This window comes from Heterodontus francisci, chromosome 1, assembly GCF_036365525.1.
Source record: "Heterodontus francisci isolate sHetFra1 chromosome 1, sHetFra1.hap1, whole genome shotgun sequence".
Classification (NCBI taxonomy): domain Eukaryota; kingdom Metazoa; phylum Chordata; class Chondrichthyes; order Heterodontiformes; family Heterodontidae; genus Heterodontus; species Heterodontus francisci.
Window position 1 is genome coordinate 48340736 of NC_090371.1, and position 20820 is coordinate 48361555.

The 20820-nt window shown below is 43.7% G+C and overlaps 1 protein-coding gene across 4 annotated transcripts in view; it reads left to right on the top strand.

The window, feature by feature from the left end:
* ctif (CBP80/20-dependent translation initiation factor) overlaps window positions 1-20820 on the top strand; it is a 395289-nt gene that overhangs the window by 123071 nt on the left and 251398 nt on the right. For all 4 annotated transcript variants that reach the window (XR_010974913.1, XM_068030259.1, XM_068030279.1 and 1 more), the window contains exon 2: window positions 14470-14655. Coding sequence is in view for 3 of the 4 variants with exons in the window: in XM_068030259.1 (XP_067886360.1) it covers window positions 14479-14655 (177 nt within the window). In the remaining variant the exon portion in view is untranslated. The remainder of the gene's footprint in view (window positions 1-14469; window positions 14656-20820) is intronic.

Here is a 20820-nt window from a genome sequence, read left to right on the forward strand (position 1 = left end):
GGGGTGTGCAGAAGTCAAGGTAGCTGTGGGAGCCGGTGGGCTTATAGTGAATATTAGTTGATAGCCTATCCCCAGAAATGGAGTAAGAGAAGTTAGGGAAGGGAAGAGTTGGGGGTAGACCACGTGAACATAGGAACAGGAGTAGGCCATTCAGCCCATCGAACCTGCCCCACCATTCAGTATGATCGTGGCTGATCATCCACTCCAATGCCTTTTTCCCACACTATCCCCATATCCCCTTACGTCATTTGTATTTAGAAATCTGTCAGTCTGTGCTTTAAACATACTCAATGACTGAGCCTCCACAGTCCTCTGGGGTAGAGAATTCCAAAAATTCACAACTCTCTGAGTAAAGAAATTTCTTCTCATCTCTGTCCTAAGTGGCTTCCCCTGGTTCTAAACTCCCCAACCAGGGGAAACATCTTTGCTGCATCTACCCTGTCTATCCCTTTAAGTATTTTGTAGGTTTCAATGAGATCACCTCTCATTCTGAAAAAACTCGAGAGAATACAGGCCCAGTTTCTCCAATCTCTCTTCATAGGAGAGTCCCACCATCCTGGGAACAAGTCTGGTGAACCTTCGTTGCACTCCCTCTATGGCAATAATATCCTTCCTAAGGTAAGGGGACTAAAACTGAACACAGTACTCCAGGTGCGCTCTAACCAAGGTTCTATACAATTGAAGCAAGACTTCACTACTCCTGTACTCAAATCCTCTTGCGATAAAGGCTAACATACCATTAGCCTTCTTAATTGCTGCACCTGCATGTTAGCTTTCAGTGACCGAAGGCGAAGGTAGAAATTGGAAGCAAAGTTGATGAAATTTTCCAGTTCAGGGCGAGAGCAGGAAATGACACCGATACAATCATCAATGTACCAAAAAGAGGTGAGGGAGGGAGCCTGAGTAGGACTGGAGCAAGAAATGTCCTACATATCCCACAAAAAGGCTGGCATAGCAGGGGCCCATTTTGGTACCCATGGCATGCTTTTTATTTGGAGGAAGTGAGTGAAGTTGAAGGAGAAGCTGTTCAATGTGAGAAGTTCAGCTAGGTGGAAGAAGGTGATGCTGGTTGGGCCTCTATTCAAGGAAGAGCATCCCAGTTGGGAATGGAGGTGAAAAGGGATTGGATGTCCATTGTGAAAAGGAGATGGCTAGGGCCAGGAAACTGATAATGTGAAGGCAGGGGGAGGGTGGGGGGAAGAACTCCTGGCCAAAGAAGTGGGCGGGGAGGTGCAGGCAATGGCATCATGCCTAGCTTGAAATTAATTGGGGTGGGGGTACCTCCAGGCGCGTATCCATTGTCTCTCGAGATAAGGAGGCCCAAAAGAAAAAAGAAGGGGGTATAAGGGGATGAAGCTGAGGCCTTTGTTAAGGGCAGATCACTCAGAGTCAGAGAGGGAAGGTCACAAGGTATCGTGAATACATGGCAAGGAGTAAGATTGGAAGAAGGGCTGCAGTCAGTGGGAAGTGAAGGGGAAGAAGGATACTCATCAGTTCTTGAAACGGGTGATCCTTCACAGCTAAAAAGAAGAATAAATGTTTTTTAATTAAGATGCATTGGACATGGAAGGGTACATTGCAGATTCACCAGAGTGATATTGAGGCTTAAAGGGTTAAATTACGAGGACAGGTTGCAAAAATTTGATTTGTATTCCTTTGCGTTTAGGAGGTTGAGAGATTTAATTGAAGTGTTTAAAATAGTTTTTATTTGTATACTCTTGAATCACTATCTCTTCTCATCTGTAATGCACTACCTGAAAAAGTAGTAGATTCAATAGTAACTGTCAAAAGGGCATTGGATATATACTTCAAAAGCAAAAAGCTGCAGGGCTATGGGGGCTAATTGGATAGCTTTCAAAGATCTGACACAAGCACGATGGGCAGAATAGCCTCCATCTGTGCTGTGTGATTCATAGGTGGGGGAATGCAGAAGAAGAGGGCAACATCTTAAAATTAGAGCTAAGCCATTTATGAGTGAAATCAAAACACTTTTTCCACACAGGATAGTGGAAATCTTGAATACTTTCTCATACAAGGCCAGGGGATGCTGGATCATTGAAATTTTCAGGACTGAAATCACTAGATTTTTGTCACTTAATAGTTTTTTTTAATTCATTTGTGGGATGTGGGCGTTGCTGGCTATGCCAACATTTATTACCCATCCATAATTGCCCTTGAGAAGGTGGTGGTGAGCTGCCTTCTTGAACCTCTGCAGTCCTTGGGGTGTAGGTACATCATCAGTGCCGTTAGGAAGGGAGTTCCAGGATTTTGACCCAGCGACAGTGAAGGAATAGAGATATAGTTCCGAATCAGGATGGTGTGTGACTTGGAAGGGAACTTGCAGGTGGTGGTGTTCCCATGCATCTGCTGCCCTTGTCCTTCAGGGTGGTAGAGGTTGTGGGTTTGGAAGGTGCTGTTGAAGGATCCTTGGTGAGTTGCTGCAGTGCATCTTGTAGATGGTACACACTGCTGCCACTGTGTGTCTGTGGTGGAGGGAGTGAATGTTTGTGGATGGGGTGCCAATCAAGCAGGTTGCTTTGACCTAGATGGCATCAAGCTTCTTGAGTGTTGTTGGAGCTGTGCCCATCCAGGCAAGTGGAGAGTATTCCATCACACTCCTGACTAGTGCCTTGTTGATAATGGACAAACATTGGGGAGACGGGAGGTGAGTTACTCACCGCAGAATTCCCAGCCTCTGAATTGCTCTTGTAGCCAGAGCATTTATGTGGCTGGTCCAGTTCAGTTTCTGGTCAATGGTGACTCCCAGGATGTTGGTAGTGGGGGATTCAGCGATGGTAATGTCATTGAACATCAAGGGGAGATGGTTAAATTCTCTTTTGTTTGAGATGGTTATTTCCTGGTATTTGTTTGGTGCGAATGTTACTTGCCACTTATCAGCCCAAGCCTGGATATTGTCCAGATCTTGCTGCATATGGACATGGGCTGCTTGAGGGATATATAATGCAGGATGTTAAATAGATTTGAGGTAAAGATCATCCATTATCTAATTGAATGCACACAGGCTCAAGGGGCCGGGTGGCCTACTCCTGTTCCTGGAACATTTTCTATTTTAGGCCTCCAGTGTCAGCATTCCCAGGTTGAGTAGAGGGGCACGGTGGAACTACCTTTACTCAACAGTGTGCCTCAGTGTAGCTGCAGAAGAGCATCTGTTGCTGCATGAATGTGAGATTTTATGCTTTCCAAACCCATCCTCTTGTAGCTGAAAAAGTATTGTAATATCATTGTTCAGCTTTTTGTGCTGTCTATCTCTGTAACTGTCTGATTCTACCTGCCTAACTCGAGTACAACTGCAGTACCATAGCTGAGGCCATCTAACCGCACAGAGCAGTAATCAAACCTGAGGCCTTCCTGAAATAAAAACAGATAGTGCAGGAAATATTCAGCATGTCTGGCAGTACCTGTGGAGAGAGAAGCAGAGTTAACATTTCAGGTCAGTGACCTTTCATCAGAACTGGCAAAGGTTAGAGATGTAATAGGCTTTAAGCAAGTGAAGCGGGGGTGGGGGAAAAGAGAAAAAAAGGGCAGGAGAGATTAACTGTCAAGGAGGTCATGGGGCAAAGGCAAAGGGAGTGTGCTAATGATGTGGTGAAAGACAAAGCATTAGTGCAGAGAGAAATGACAGAATAATGAACAGCCCTAGCCAAAAGCACAAACATGAAAAAACCAGCAGGCTAGCACATGGTAACAAAATGAAATATTATAAAATTAAAATAAAAAAGGGCCAGTCATGCTCTAAAATTATTGAACTTAAGTTCAGTCCGGCAGGCTGTAGCGTGCCTAATCGGTAAATGAGGTGCTGTTCCTCGAGCTTGCGTTGATGTTCACTGGAACACTGCAGCAAGCCCAGGACAGAGATGTAGGCCTGAGAGAAGGGGGCTGTGTTGAAATGGCAAGCGACCGGAAGCTCGGGGTCATGTTTTTGGACTGAGCGGAGGTGTTCCGCAAAGAGGTCACCCAATCTGCGTTTGGTCTCCCCAGTGTAGAGGATACCGCATTGTGAGCAGCGAATACAGTATGCTAAATCGAAAGAAGTACAAGTAAATCGCTGATTCATCTGAAAAAAGTGTTTGAAGCCTTGGTTAGTGAGGAGAGAGGAGGTAAAAGGGCAGTTATTCCACTGCCTGTGATTGTGTGGGAAGGTGCCGTGGGAAGGGAATGAGGTGTTGATAATGGAGGAGTGGACCAGGGTGTCGCAGAGGGAACGATCCCTTTGGAATGCTGATGGGAGGGGAAGGGAAGATGTGTTTGGTGGTGGCATCACGCTGGTGATGGCGGAAATGATGGAAGCTGATCCCTTGGATGTGGAGGGTGGTGGGGGGACAAGGGGAACCCTATCCTGGTTCTGGGAGGGAGGGGAAGGGGTAAGGTCAGAAGTGCGGGAAATGGGTCGGTCACGGTTGAGGGCCCTGTGAACCACAGTGGGGGGGAATCCTCGGTTGAGGGAAAAGGAAGATATATCAGAAGCGTTGTTGTGGAAGGTTGCATCATCAGAGCAGATGCGTCTGAGAAGGAGAAATTAGGAAAATGGAATGGAGTCCTTACAGGAAGCAGGGTGTGAGGAGGCGTAGTTGAGTCATAGAGTCATAGCCTTTTGGCCCATCGTGTCCGTGCCTGCTATCAAGCACCTACCTATTCTAATCCCATTTTCCAGCACTTGGCCCGTAGCCTTGTATGCTATGGCGTTTCAAGTGCTCATTCTAAATACTTCTGTAAATGTTGTGAGGGTTCCTGCCTCTACCACCCCTTCAGGCAGTGTGTTCTAGATTCCAAACACCCTCTGGGTGAAAAAAACTTTCCTCAAATCCCCTCTAAACCTCCTGCCCCTTACCTTAAATCTATAGCTGTGTTTGCTGACAACGCTACCACTAGGTGGCGCTGCAGTGGCACATGTGCAAATGCAGCCTTTGCCACTAAATCGTCACAGTCTGCGATGTCAGCAGCTGCCAGGGCTAAAGATGGCGCTGCTCAAATAATCACACGAAGGCAACCTAAACACATGGCAGCACACAATGGCAGGAGGGAGAGAGCAGGTGGGCTGGGGGGGAGAGTGGGCGGGCGAGCCCCTACTTGAATGGCTTCCTGTACCATGGTGTCTTGGTCAGTTAGCTCATCCACCCTGCAGTCCCCATTCTCCTCCAAACAAGCTGAAAGAACCTCAAACCTGTTGCACTCCTGCCCTCTGCGTCCCCTTACCTGCCTCACTCGCAGTCACACGCTCCTGTCTCTGACCAAATCAGAAGAGCCTATCCTAAAGGGTGCGACCGCCTCCTTGTACAAATATTCCAGGTAACTTTCCCCCTCCCTGATGTGTTGCAGTGTCTGCAGCTTGGACTTCAGTTCAATGACTCTGAGCCGAAGCTCCTTGAGCTGCAAACATTTATAGCAGACGTGTTTGCTCTGGATCTCACTAGCATCCAGGAGCTCCCACATGCTGCAGCTGTGACAATCAGCTGTCCTGCCATCATTAATGTGTTTTCATTAACTACTTAATTATTTTATTCTATTATTTTCCTTTTTTATATATTTTATTAACCTTACTACCAGTTCCTATAATATTTTAAATCTTAGGATTAACCATTTACCAGATACTCATCAAATCGGTAGCTTCTTCCCCAACCTACCTGCTTCCCTGCAATGTCACACTTGATTTTTCTCTGAATGCGCTCGTTCCACTGAATAGGACAGGATAGAGGATAGCTTCTCCCGCTCTTTTTGAACTCAGTGCCTCCTCCTCTCTCAACGTTGCCTTTACAATGAAGCCTGTCTCTGCTCTCTGCGCTCTTTTTGAACTTGTTGTCTTTACAATGAAGCCTCTCCCTGCTCTCCCTGCTCTTTTTGAACTTGTTGTCTTTACAATGCAGCCTCTCCCTGCTCTTTTTGAACTTGTTGTCTTTACAATGCAGCCTCTCCCTGCTCTTTTTGAACTTGTTGTCTTTACAATGAAGCCTCTCCCTGCTCTCTGCGCTCTTTTTGAACTCGCTGCCTTTACAATGAAGCCTGTCTCTGCTCTCCCCGCTCTTTTTGAACTCGCTGCCTTTACAATGAAGCCTCTCCCTGCTCTCTGGGCTCTTTTTGAACTCGCTGCCTTTACAATGAATCCTCTCCCTGCTCTCTGCGCTCTTTTTGAACTCACTGCCTTTACAATGCAGCCTCTCCCTGCTCTTTTTGAACTTGTTGTCTTTACAATGCAGCCTCTCCCTGCTCTCTGCGCTCTTTTTGAACTCGCTGCCTTTACAATGAAGCCTCTCCCTGCTCTCTGCGCTCTTTTTGAACTCGCTGCCTTTACAATGCAGCCTCTCCCTGCTCTCCCTGCTCTTTTTGAACTCAGTGCCTCCTCCTCTCTCAACGTTGCCTTTACAATGAAGCCTGTCTCTGCTCTCCCCACTCTTTTTGAACTCGCTGCCTTTACAATGAAGCCTGTCTGTGCTCTCTGCGCTCTTTTTGAACTCATTGCCTTTACAATGAAGCTTCTCCACGCTCTTTTTGAACTTACTGCCTCCTCCTCTCTCGGCACTGCCTTTTACAATGAAATTACGTCATTATGGCACAGAAGAGGCCATTCGGCTCATCAAGTCCAGGCCAAGTCTCTCTAAAGCAGTCCAGCCAGTTCTTTTCACCCGTTGTACCCCCATAGCCCTGCAAGTATATTTCCCTCATGTCCCTATCCACTTTCCTTTTGAAATCATTGATTGCCTCCGCTTTCACCAGCAGTGTGTTCCAGGTCATTACCACGCTGCATAAAATAAGTTCTTCCTCACATCCTCCCTGCATTTCTTGCCCAAAACCCTACATCTGTGTCTCCTAGTCCTAGTACCAGTAGCTAATGGGAACAGCTTTTCTTTGTCTAGCTTACCTAAATCTGTCATAATCTTGTTCAGCTCTATCAAATCTCCCTCAATCTCCTTTGTTTCTTGTGTCTTGCCGATGGTGGAAAGGCTTTGGGGAGTCAAGAGATGAGTTACTCGTCACAGAATTCCCAGTCTCTGACCTGTTTTTGTAGCCAACGTACTTATATGGCTGGTCCAGTTAAGATTCTGGTCAATGGTGACCCCTAGGATGTTGATGGCGGAAGATTCAGCAATGGTGATGCCATTGAACATCAAAGTTAGATTCTTTTGAGTTGGTGATGGCACTTGTGTGGCAGGAATGTTGCTTGCCACTTATTAAAGCCTGAATGTTGTCTAGGTATTGCTGCATGCGACATGAACTGCTTCAGTATCTGAGGAATTTCAAATCGCAGTCGTCAGTGAACATCCCACTTCTGACCTTATGTTGGAGGACGGTCATTGATGAAGCAATTTAACATTGTTGGGCTTAGGACAGTACCCTGAGGAACTCCTGCAGTGATGTCTTGGTGTTGAGAATATTGGCCTGCAAAAATCACAACTATCTTCTTTACGGCTAAGTATGACTCCAACCAGTGGAGCGTATTCCCCCAATAGCCATTGACTTCAATTTTGCTAGGGATCCTTGATGGCACTCAGTTAGTGCTGCCTCGATGTCAAGGGCAGTCACTCTGTAATCCAGCTCTTCTGTCCATGTTTGGACCAAGGCTGTAACGAGGTTTGGAGCTGAGTGGCCCTGGCAGAACCCAAAATGAGCATTGATGAGTTCATTCTATTCCGAAGGTGAGCAAGTGCCATTTGATAGCACTGTCACTAACACCTTACATTACTTTGCTGGAGACTGAGAGTTAACTTATGCAGTGGTAATTGACCGGATTGGATTGTCCTACTTTTTGTGGACAGGACATATCTGGGCAATTTTCCACATTGTCGGGTAAATGCCAGCATTGGAGCTTTACTGGAACAGCTTGACTAGGTGCGCGGCTAGTTCTGGAGCACGTCTTCAGTTCCACAGCAACGATGTTGTCAGGGCCCATTGCCTTTGCAGTATCCAGTGATGTGGAGTGAATCGAATTGGCTGACAACTGGTATCTGAGATGATGGGGGACCTCAGGAAGAGGCTGAAATGGATCACTGGGCACCTCTGGCTGACATTTCTCATCTCCATGCTGCCCATTAGTTTCGTCATCCAAAAATATGGCATCACTTTCTATTGGCACGCTGACAACACCCAGCTCTATGTCCCCATCACCTCTCTTGGCCCCTCCACTGTCTCTAGTTTGTCATACTGCTTGTCCAACATCCTGTACTAGATAAGCAGCAATTTTCTCCAACTAAATAATTCAAAAAGCTAAAAAGCTATTGTCTTCAGTCCCTACAACAAACTCCGCTCCCCAGTTACTGACTCCATCCTTCTCCCTGGCAACTGTCAGGGGCTAATCACAACCTTGGTGTCATATTTGACCCTGAGATGAGCTTCCAACCACACATCCGCACCTTCAATAAGACCACCTATTTCCATCTTTGTAACATTGCCTGACTTCTCCCCTGTCTCAGCTGATCTGCTGAAACCCTCATCCATAGCTTTGTTGCCTCTAGACTTGACTATTCCAGTGCTCGCCTGGCCAGTCTCCCATGTTCTAACCTCCATAAACTTGAAGTCATCCAAAACTGTGTCCTAACTCGCACCAAGTCCCATTCACCCATTGTCTTTGTGTTCGCTGACTTGCATTGGCTCCCAGTTAAGCAACACATTAATTTTTAAACTTCCCATTCTTGTTTCTAATCCCTCCATGGCCTCTCCTCGCCTTATCTCAGTAATCCCCTCCAGCCTTGCAACCCTCTGAGATATCAACATCCCTAATTTTAATTGCTTCATCATTTGCTGCCAAGAATTTCCTCCCTAATCCTCTCCACATCTCTCTCTCTCTCCCCTCCTTTAAGATGCTCCTTAAAACCTACTTCTTTGTCCACGCTTTTGGTCATCTGCTCTGATATCTCCTTATGTGACTCGGTGCTGAATTTTATCTGATAACGTTGCTGTGAAGGCCATGGAGGGATTTAAAAACAAGGACTATGTTAAAGGTGCTATATAAATATAATTTGTTAACAAAAATAACAAATCTTCTGCTATTCCTGTTTTGCGGGTTGGACATTTGTTTTTAAAAAGAAATTCCAGCAGTGTCATTCTTTAAATTTCTTTTTCTTTATACAATTTCTCCTTCGGTATTTGGGCCGTAATTTGACCCATTTGCTAACTTGCTGATGGCAGCTGTCTATAAATAGCTGCAGTGATTTTAAATACGCTTTGCAAACCTTTGCCAACATGATATCAGCTATGATTTAGTGAGGATTAGCCATGTTTATGTTGCTCTTCAGAGTCATGTGACTCACTGCTGCTGCCCCTGCTTGCCAAGTGGTGTATGGACTAATTCAGTTTGTCATTGGCCTTCTGTCTCTTGAATGGCTGTAACTGGTGGGATTAGCAGGAGCTTTGCAAAACGCAAGGAGATGGCTTCAGCATAGAAAGAGAAACAAAAGCCACTCTTTCTAGAAGGGCCTCCCCTTTGTTTAAAAGTGCTGAGAGTTTGCCAGGATCATTTCAAGAATCCCGAGCCTATTTTGTTTGTTAAATCTTTAGTTTTCTCTCAAATTATTTTGTCTACTTTAACATTGTAATGAATATTGTAGGAGGCGTATAATTTGAATATAAAAATCTCCACTTATAAAAAAAATTAAAGGCATTTTTTCTCTCATTTCCTTAGAGAAACCAACTCTTTTCAAATTAAAAGTGCCTCTGACTACAGCTCACCAGGGCCCACTATGTTGGCTGTGGATGCTGAAAAAGAGATGCTCATTTGAGAGTGATGTGTGTCTCTCAGGTTTATTGTCAATTTTGAGTACTGATCAGCTCACTCAGTACTGTGATGACCAGTAAGGTCCCAGCTCAAGATCTTGTCTGTGTTGTGTGTGGATGTTGAATGGCTGTGACTAGGCACTGGATTTTGTTTGGCTACAGTACCTTCCATGTTGAAATAACATTCACTCACTTGGTGCGCTTGCACCCCTCCTACTGGCCAGTTTAGGGAAATACTGCCAGAGGCCTGAGAGTAAGTCAGTTACCATTTTCACTGCCACATCAGATTTGTAGTCAAGGGAGACCAGGTAAAGGGAGAAAATTACTTCCAAGGATAGCACAAGCTTCTCCAATGATTCTTCTGGCAAATGCACTACTAAATGACAGTTGGCTGTATTGAATTCAGATCACTTCATAATAGTCATTTATGGCATAGAAGGAGGCCATTCGGCCCATCGAGTCCATGCCAGCTCTCTACGGAGCTATGCAGTCAGTCCCATTCCCCACCTCGAACCCCTGTAAGTCTGTTTCTCTCAGGAGGCGTCATTGATCGTCTCTGCTTCCACCACCCTGTGGGCAGCGAGTTCCAGGTCATTACCACCCGCTGTGTTTAAAAAGAAAAGTGTTTCCTAAGATTTCCCTTGCATCTTTTGCCCAAAACCTTCAATCTGTGTCCCCTAGTCCTTTTATAATTTGCTAATGGATACAGTTTTTCCTTGTCTAACTTATCTACACCTGTCATCTTGAACACCCCTATTAAATCACCCCTCAATCTCCTTTGTTCTAAGGAGAACAAACCCAGCTTTTCCAACCTAACCATGTAACTAAAATCCTGCATCCTTGGAACCATTCTGGTTAATCTCCTCTGCACCCTATCAAGGACCCTCGCATCCTTCCTGAAGTATGCTGACCAGAACTGGATGCAGTTCTCCAGTTGGGGCCTAACCATAGCTTTATAAAGGCTCAGCATAACTTCCCTGCTTTTGCAATCAATGTCTCTGTTTATGAAGCCCAAGATCCCATATGCTTCACTAAGCAAAAGGTTATCGGGGTAGGCGGGAAAGTGGAGTTGAGGTTACAATCAAATCAGGCATGATCTTGTTGAATGGTGGAGCAGGCTTAAGGGGCTGTGTAGCCAACTTCTGCTCCTAATGTATATGTTATTGCCACTACGTCATATTGCCATACTGCTATTTGTGCTTGTAGCTCACCAACCTTATTCATCACAGTTTGTGCATTTACACACATACATTGTAATCTTGTCTTTGCATTCCTTACAGATCTGTGTTCTGGTGGAAAGGGAACCAGTTTCACTAACCTCTGCTCATAACTGAAAGCTTCTGCATCCTAATTCTTCCTAAATTCGGTCAACCAAAATTTAACTGACCTAACATTCTAAAGACTTTGTTCACATTCATGGGCATTCATATTCTCTATAGCTTGTCATGGTCTATTTTAAGTTCCCAAAAATTTGACTGCTTAATTGTTCCTCCTTACAGCTCATTAAGACAGATTTGCTTCATTTTCTCAGTTCTTGTGATGTCTTTGTATTTACTAGAGTGTTACCAAGGCTACAAGGAATTAATTCACTCTCTGGATGTGTGCATCGCTGACAGACCTTCCTAGTCTGCTTTCTTGAATTGCTGATACAACAGCTAGGCAACTTCAGAGGGCAGGTGGGAGTTAACTATGTTAGAGCGGGACTGGAATCACATAGGCCAGACTGGGTAAGAACATTAGTGAACCAGTTGGGATTTTATGACAATCCAATAGGTTTGTGGTCACTTGTTTGTGATAAACTATTTGTCATTTTTTCATGAATTCAAAATCCCAAACTGGGATTTGAATTTGTGCTCTCTAGATTATTAGTGTAGTGATATAACCACTGCACCACCATGCCCAGTTATATTGATGTGCATCTCTGGAAACGTATGAAAGATCTCTGGAGCTGAAGACATACTAATTGATAGTCTATAGAGATAGAAAGTGATAAAAGTTGTAAGCACTGACAAAGGAATCTGGTAGAATCCAGCACTGGCATTAAACTTTGAAAAAACTTTAACCTTCCAACTGACCTGGACTTGCCATTCACTAAGGAGATGATGATGTGCTTCTCCCAAGACACACACTTGTTTAACTTGGTTGAGTCCACAGAATTTCAGTCTTTGCCATTTGGTTTTGGGATTACAACTTTTCTTTGTAAGCTGGTCTGCAGGTTCCTGCAATCCGTTCGATTTTAGTCAATTCTTTCACTTTCTCTCATAGCAAAATAGAGATACTTCCTAGGACCTGTTATTGAAAATAGCTTGTATTAGATTTGAATTTAATATTGCATTCACCAAAAAGCTTGGTTAAAAAGGCACTTTGGGATGTCCTGAGAATCTGAAAGGTGCTGCATAATGCCCTTTGTTTACATCTCTTTTTTTTTGTCCTCTTTACATGCGATGTGAATCTGTTCATCTGTCTTTCTGTAGTTAATGAGATATCTATTCTTGTCGCCACTTTTAAACCCTGTTTTGACTTTTGCAGGGAACAGTTTTACCATCTAAGTTTTGTCTCTTTCTATCATTGTTTGCATTCTTTCTGGGTCCACACTGCAAAAATTACCAGCTGCTTTTTCTTTCTGGTATACTTCCCAAAATGTACCAGTAACTATTACAGCACTTAGTTTCTTTTTTTTATTGTTCATGGGATGTGGGTGTCGCTGGCTAGGCTAGCATTTATTGCCCATCCCTAATTGCCCACTGAAGGCATTTAAGAGTCAACCACATTGCTGTGGATCTGGCCAGACCAGGTAAGATTTCCCTAAAGGATATTAGTGAACGAGATGGGTTTTTACAACAATCAACAATGGTTTCATGGTCACCATTAGACTAGCTTTTAATTCCAAATTTATGAATTGGATTCAGATTTCACCATCTGCTGTGGTGGGATTTGAACCCATGTACCCAGAGCATAAGCATCTGGATTACTGGTCTAGTGGCATTGCCACTACGCCACCGCCTCCCCCTAGCCGTATGTAAGACCTAGGATATTCTCTGTAGCCATCACAGATTTTCTGTTCCTCTGGACGTTTTCATTCCCCTTCTGTAATCCTCCTTGGGAGTATGCTTTGGTTACTGTGTTTTTCCAGTCTCTTACAGTCTTCCCTACTTTTTCAACTGGCTGATACTTGATCCCCTTACCAGCTGCAATCTAATGACTACTTGCTGTTCAGTAATAGTTAAGCTCCCTGTTCTTGAGTTATTGCTCTATTGAAGGTTAACTTGGGGTCTAACTGTAATCTCTTAGGCAGTCTCTTGTCTCCTAGTCTCATTACAATGTGATCACAAATCATTTTACTATGTCAAATGCCATAGGCATGGTGTTCAGTCAAGCAGTAGAAGGTTATAATGAAAGAGTTCACTAATTGGATTCATTTTATTCCCTTTAATTGAATTTATCTCTCATAAATTTGTGTCTTTGTTTGCTCCAAAATGTTTTCAAATTAATCTTGCATGGCTTCAATACCAGATAGTTGAAAATAGTGCAAAATCTCTTCCCTTTCCTCATCCAACAATTATATTAATGTTCTAATCTGTATTCAATTCTCCTTTTTTATTTAAAATTGCTTCGGGCTTCAATCTTCCAAATTATTTAATCCATCTTGATTATTCTGCTGAGTCATTGAAATCGAACTTAACTGATGAGCTTAGATGGAAAGAGACCATTTCTTTGTGATTTTGAAATCTCCTTTTAGTTACTTCTATTTCTTTTGCTAAATATTTCTTGTATATAGAGCTTGGCAAATTCATTCCTAGTTGTTTTCAGTTTCCAGATGATTGGATTTTTTTAAACCAAAAAACAGCAAAAGAGTCACCATTTTTTTGAAGGTTTGTCCTTGGGATATGGACATTACTAGCAAGGCTGGAATTTATTGCCCACCACTAGTATCCAGGGAAACGTTAATACATTCAGTGGTCAGAGGGCAGTTAAGAGTCCACGACATTGATGTGGAACTGGAGTCATGTATTTACCGAACTGGTTAAAGAAGAGGGTTTGCTTCTGTAAAGGACATTAATGAAATACTTGGTTCTTTTTTTTGTCTATCCAATAATTTCATGGTCACTGATACTGATACCAGCCTTTTGTTTCTATTTTTAACTGAATGCAATTTTTTAAACTTCCATGGTGGGATTTGACCCTAGTTTCTCTGGATTATTTGTGCTGGTCTGGTGTATTATAGGTTATTTTTAAATGGAGTAACATGTTTCCAGAAGCATTCGAACTTCCAGATAAGCAATTAAAAATCCGACAGCTACATATCACCCTAAGGGGTTGACCATTTAGTAGTGAGATGAAGAGAAGTTTCTTCACTCAAATCTTTGGAATTCTGTATCCTAGAGGACTGTGGATGCTCAGTCGCTGACTTGATAGATTTTTGGACTTTAAGGAATCGGGGGATATGGGGATCGGGCAGGAAAGTGGAGTTGAGGTCTAGCTCAGTCTTGATCTTATTGAATGGCAATGCAGGCTCAAGGAGCTATACGACATACTTTTGCTCTTATTTCTTCAGTTACATTCTCATACCGTCTTTCCTTATGTTTAATGAGTCAGCATTGTCCACTCTACTGTCCTTTCGTTACGTTACTCATATATAACAGTACCTAACCTGCAGGAACAGGTGAAATAATGTATGTATGTGCTATTGTGTGCAATACATTTTTGAAGTTTATCTAATCTTTTCTTTCCTCTGGTCCCTTACAGAGCATAGATATGGAGAACTCCTCAGTAGCCTCTGCTTCCTCAGAGGCTGGAAGTAACCGCTCCCAGGAGATAGAAGAACTGGAACGATTCATTGACAGTTATGTCCTAGAATACCAGGTTCAGGGGTTACTTACAGACAAACCAGAAACTGATGCAGACAGTGAAAGGACACCGCCAAACTCACAGGTATATGGTAGCTTCTAGACTATGTTATGAAGTTGGTGCAAGAGGGTTCTTAAATAATGCTGGATGCTCCTGTTTGAACAGGGCCATTCCATGTAGTCCTTGTGTTCTAGTTTAGCCTGGAGGCTACTTTCAAATGGATAAAATGCCATGACTCACAGTGCAGGATCCCAGCAGGTTAACAGTAACAATAGGTAAATCAGAAAGTTACTGTTAGATGGCACCAAGCTTCAGTTTAAAAAACAGTCATAATCATCATGGATAACATTGGAAAAGATGTGGGAAAAATTCTTAACTTCTTCCTCAACTGCAGCCATTAGAAAACTTGCTACTTTCTGCCTCTTTAGGCCTCCACCCAATTTTGGTGTGTTGCCACAGTTGGATTTTGGAACAGAGTGGGAGAGTGGAAGTTTTGTTTTGGAAAATAAGATGGAGTTATTTTACAGTAGATACACTAGAGAGGCCCTTCATCAAGTTACCAATTACGATGGTGGCCCAAAATAAAGGCAGGACAGTAATACCATTTAATTCCATGATTCAGATCGCAACATAATTGTATTTTTACAAACTCAGGGTCCTGCCTTAGATAATCCCTGGGGACATATGAACAAACATACAAATTAGGAGCAGGAGTAGGCCACTTGGCCCCTCGGGTCTGCTCCACCTTTCAATAAATTCATGGCTGAACTGATTTCTCCACATTAGCACCTACCCCTGATAACCTTTCACCCCCTTACTTATCAAGAATCTATCTACCTCTGCCTTAAAAATATTCAAAGACTCTGCTTCCACTGCCTTTTGAGGAAGAGAGTTCCAAAGACTCATGGCCCTCAGAGAAAAAATTTCTCCTCATCTCTATCTTAAATGGGCGACCCCTTATTTTTAAACAGTGACCCCCTAGTTCTAGATTCTCCCAAAAGGGGAAACAGCCTTTCCACATCCACCCTGTCAAGACCCCTCAGGATCTTGTATGTGTCAATCAAGTCATCTTTTACTCTTCTAAATTCCAGTGGATACAAGCCTAGCCTGTCCAATCTTTCCTCATAAGATAGCCCGTCCATTCCAGGTATCAGCCTAGTAAGCTGGTAAACATGGTCCTTGCTCCATTAAGTGGTCAAGCGTTTTCGATTTAGGGATGTGTTTGTACCACCCGATAGCATAACTCAGGGGTGTAACAGTAGTGCTCTGAACTGGATATGTTTCTTTCATACATGTGCTTCTTCAAATTTTTTGAACGCACATCATGAAAACACTTGGTGAGATGAAGTCTGATATGAATCATGAAGCTGTATTATTTCAGTGCAAGTGAACATACAGAGCAACAGTTATGAACTGAGTCAGTCACTTTAAACAATGCTGTTTGTCTTTGCACAACAGTACAAAATAATGCACACATTATGGGAGGGAATTTTATTCCAGCAGAGAAACCAACGCCGAGATCCGCGCGTCGCCTCTTCTACAGAAGGCCTGCCGAATTTACTGCCAATCAGGCAATTAGTGGACAGTGGCGGGCCTTCCACAGGATCAAGGATCCCATCACAGGAAGTCACTCCCTTGCAGAGCTGCCAGCCAATCAAAGGCCAGCAGCTTCAGCGCCATTGCAGAGGTGGTGGCTGCTGCTGCTGCAGGTGCACCTACTGGAGGCCAAGGAGTGTTCTTGGAACCAGGCCTCAGGTAGGTCGAGTCTCGCAGGGTGGGGGTCATGGGTACAGTACTTCCCGTGTGGCGACAGGACAACACGCCGCACAGCTAATTGTGGCTGCAGCAGAGAGAGGGCCTTAATTGGGGGTTAATTTCCCAGGCCTCAATTCAGGGCAAGAAGGCCATTCACAGGCCTTCCCACCCCAGACTAAATTTTGGCGGAGCCGGGATGGTGGCGGAAACTGACCATCCCCCCCGATATTATGTTCTTCCCGCCTCCAAACCGGCATGGGGAGGAGGATAAAATTCCCCTCTGTCTATCCATATCAGTGATTCATGTTTAAGCTAGGGAGCAAACTACTTTCCTGCATGCTAAACTTCTTGCAACCTTTGCTGGATTTGAGTGCTTATCTGCATTTCTTTTTTTTTACTCTCCCTCTGGGGAGCAGAAAGGTAGCAACGACTGCCCAACACAATGGATACAAGGTGTTTATCAATTGCTGAGACAAGCTAACAACAACTTGCATTTATGTTGCGCCTTTTCAATGTAGAAAAACATCCCAAGAAACTTCTTGGAGGTATAAACAAACAAAAATGGATGTTAAGCCAAAAATGGAGAAATTCAAAGGAGTAACCAAAAGCTTGGTTTAAAGAGATGGGTTTTAAGGAGGAGAGCAGAGTGGAGATGATTTGTTTATTTCCAGTTTAGGAGTTGAGCTCAACACATTAGTATGTGGACCACATCTTGTCTCAATGCCCTTTCTTTAAAGATTGAGAATACACTACATGGTAAAACACATTTAAAAGTAACTGTTTGTTTTTCCAAATCCTTTCTGTGGAAAAATAGTCAAAAGATCCTGAAGCATGACATATGGACTAAATGAAACGCTGGAATTTCAGCAATGCAATGTCACGGATATTACAGGTCTTTGATGATTTGTGGTTTCTTCATCCATTGTTGCCCTTTTTCTGGTATTAATAATGGCTGGAAGCTATTAGTGTCAGAAGATCAAAAATAGAGACATACTAATAGAGCACTCCAGTGAAGGTTCATAGAAGTTATAGCTCTGAGCCTAAACAAAATCTTTTGATTTCCTTAGTGTCCAAAAATCTGTTGATCTCATTTTTGAACGTACCCATCGACAGAGCATCCACAGCTCTCTGGGGCAGAGAATTCCAAAGATTAACAACCCTGATGGTGAAGGAATTTCTCCACATCTCAGTGCTAAATGGCTTTATCCTGAGACTATGACCTCTAGTTCTAGATTCTCCTGTAGCTGTTTTGATGAAGAGGCAGTCCAAACTGACATTGGAGAACTCTGAGATATTGTGTAACTAGTCGTCCAAAACACCTTTCATAACTTTCCAAATTAAGGAATCCTAAGGAAATTAATGTCAAAATGAGTTACCTGCAAGAGTGGAAGCTGCAGTTAACGTGAGGAGATACATATTGAATGGATTGCCCAATGGATCACCCTGGGGATGTTACTGTTATTAATCTACACCAACTGTCTGAATTCATCAATGCAGTGCAAGTCAGTCATGTTTGCAGATGACAAACTGGGAGGATGGGAAGAGATGGGCCGTCGAGTCTGTTGAAGCAGCCAAGGAGCTACAGAAAGACGGAGATAAAATTTACCAGTGGACAGAACTATGAGGGATAAAATTCAATTCGAATAAACTGAGATAAAAAGAATGGTGTCAGACTATTTGGGTGAGAGGCTGAAAGCAATCCAAGTGAAATAGATAAACACTTGAACATTTTCAGTCGTTGCAGAGTAGCAGCTAAAACACTGACCACTCTACTTCCCTTTTTGGCCCAAATGCTAGCTGACAATGTAAATGGTTCTTTACGTTTAGGGACTTTTTTCCCACTTTCAAAACTGGAAGGAAATGGTTGATTCTCCTTAGTTGCTGTCTCTCTTGCTTTCAAAATTGCCCTCATCAGCTCCCTCTTCAAAGAATCACATTCAATCCCTCTGCCTTTCCAAAATATCACTTCTTTCCATAGTTCCTTTCCTATCCAAAGTTTTTAAACATATTGGGGGAATTTTATGCTCTACCCTGAGGCGGGGAGAGCATATAATCGGGTGGAAGCGGGGCCGGGGGGTTCCCGCCACCATCCCACCTCCGCCAAAATTTAGTCTGGGACAAGAGGCCTGTGAATGGCCTTCCCACCTTGCTGACAATTGAGGCCCTTAACTGGGCAATTAATCCCCAATTAAGGGCCTGATCCTGACACTGCAATTAGCCAAGTGGCAGGTGGGTCTGTTGCTGCATGGGACGAACGGCACGAAAAACCTTGCAGGCTTCTTTCCGGCTGGGAGTGAGGGGGGGGTGGAAGGTGGAGTCATGTCTTGTTAAAAGGCACAGTGCCTGAACAAGGGAGCCAGCATCGGGGGGGGGGTGCCCACTGAGAGCACCCGCCCCCCCACCCTTGCTAGCGCCACCGCTACAACCCCCACCCTGCGAGACCCTTCCCGTCCTGACCTACCTGTGGCCTGGGTCCAGCACCTTGCTCAGTGCAAGAGCTGCCGGCCTCTGATTGGCTGGCAGCTTTCTGAGGGCGGGACTTCCAGCAACAGGGTCCTTCATCCTGTGGATGGGCCACCGCTGTCCACTTAAGTGCCTGATAAGTGCACTAATTCGGCAGGCCTTCTGGAGAAGATGCGATAAGGGGTTTTCGGTGTTGCTTTTTCCACATGTCGAGACCCTCGTCACCAACATAAAATCCCAGCCATTGTTGCCTTCCAAATCCACCCTTATGCCATTAAAATGCTCATCCATGCCCCTGATGCCTCCAGCTTCAACTATTCAGTGCTGTGTTCAACAGCCTCCCACTCTCCACACAATGTGAGCATCAACGTGTCCATAATTCTGCTGTCTGTATATACAATTATCCTATGCCCAGTCCTGCTCACGCATCATTCCTCTTAATGCTGATCTGCATTGTTTCCTGTCCTCTAATACCTCAAATTTAAAATTAACATGTTTAATTCCTTCATGGCCTGGCCCCTTCCTATCTCTAACGTCCTCCAACCCCCTAAACACTCCACTTCTGCGACTCTAGCCTCTTTTGTATCCCCACAACAGATGGCCATGCCTTTAGCTGTCTAGGTCCCATGCTCTAGAATTCTTTTCCCTAAAGCAATTCACTTTCCACCCGTGTCTCCTCCTTTAATTCTCTCCATAAAACACACCTCTTTTGTCACCTCTCCTACTATTTCCTTTTTTGTCTCTCCATATTTGTCTGATTATGCTACTGTGAAGTTCATTGGAATGTTTTTCCACATAGTTGTTATAGATTCATAAAATCATGCAGCACAAAAACAAGGGTATTCAGCCCACTGTATCTGTGCCAGCTCTTTGAAAGAACCATCTAATTAGGCCTGCTTCTCTGCCCCTTCCCTGTACCCCTGCAGTTTTAACCATTTCAAGTACATGTCGAATTCCCCTTTGAAAGTTAAGATTGAATTGGCTTCCATTATCCCATCAGACATTGCATTCTAGATCACAAATTTCGCATCACAACTGCTCACTGCTCAACAAAAACTCTTCTCATGTTGCCTTTGGTTTTTTTGCCAATGTCTTAAATTTGTCTTCTAGTTACTGACCCTCCTGCCAGTGGAAATGGAGTAAATATGCAGAAACTATCAAAAACCCCTCACCATTTTGAATATATCTATCAAATCTCCTCTTAATTAATTCAGCTGTATGAAGAACAATCCCAGCTTTGAAGTCTCTCCACATAACTCAAGTGCCTCATCCCTGGTATAATTCTGATAAATACCTTCAGCTCCCTCTCCAAGGCCTTCACATCCTTCCTAAAGTGGAGTGCCCAGAATTGAACACCGTACTCTCACTGAGGCCTGACCAGTGTTTAAAAAATAAAAAAAATAAAGACTTGCATTTATATAGTACCTTTCATGACCTCAGGATAGTCCAAAGCTTTTTACGGTGAATTAAGTAGTTTTGAAGTGTCGTCATCGAGTTATACAGCATTGAAACAGGCCCATGTCTGTGCCGGCCATCAAGCACCTATCTATTCTAATCCCACTTTCCAGCACTTGGCCCGTAGCCTTGTATGATATGGCGTTTCAAGTGCACATCTAAATACTTCTTAAATGTTGTGACTGTAGTCACTGTTGTAATGTAGCAAACATAATAAAAGTTTAACATCACTTTTGATTTTGTACTCTGTGCCTCTATTTATAAAACCAAGGATCCCACATGATTTGTTGACACAACTTTCTCAGCTTTTCTTACCACCTGGTTATTGCTGTTGCTTTGCCACATCAGAGTTTAACTGAGGCCAGCTTGCTAAAGATGTAGTAGGTTTCTGATGAGGCCACACCTTGAGTATCGCATTAAACTTTGGTCACTGAAGTACTGGAAGCAGTTCAGGAAAAGGCCTAGAGTGACCACCACAAGAGTAATTAGCGAGGATGTTTTTCCTCTTGATGACGAGAACTAAATACAGTTTAAAGAGATGTATGCAGTGCCTTCTGGGGATGGCAGAAATAACCT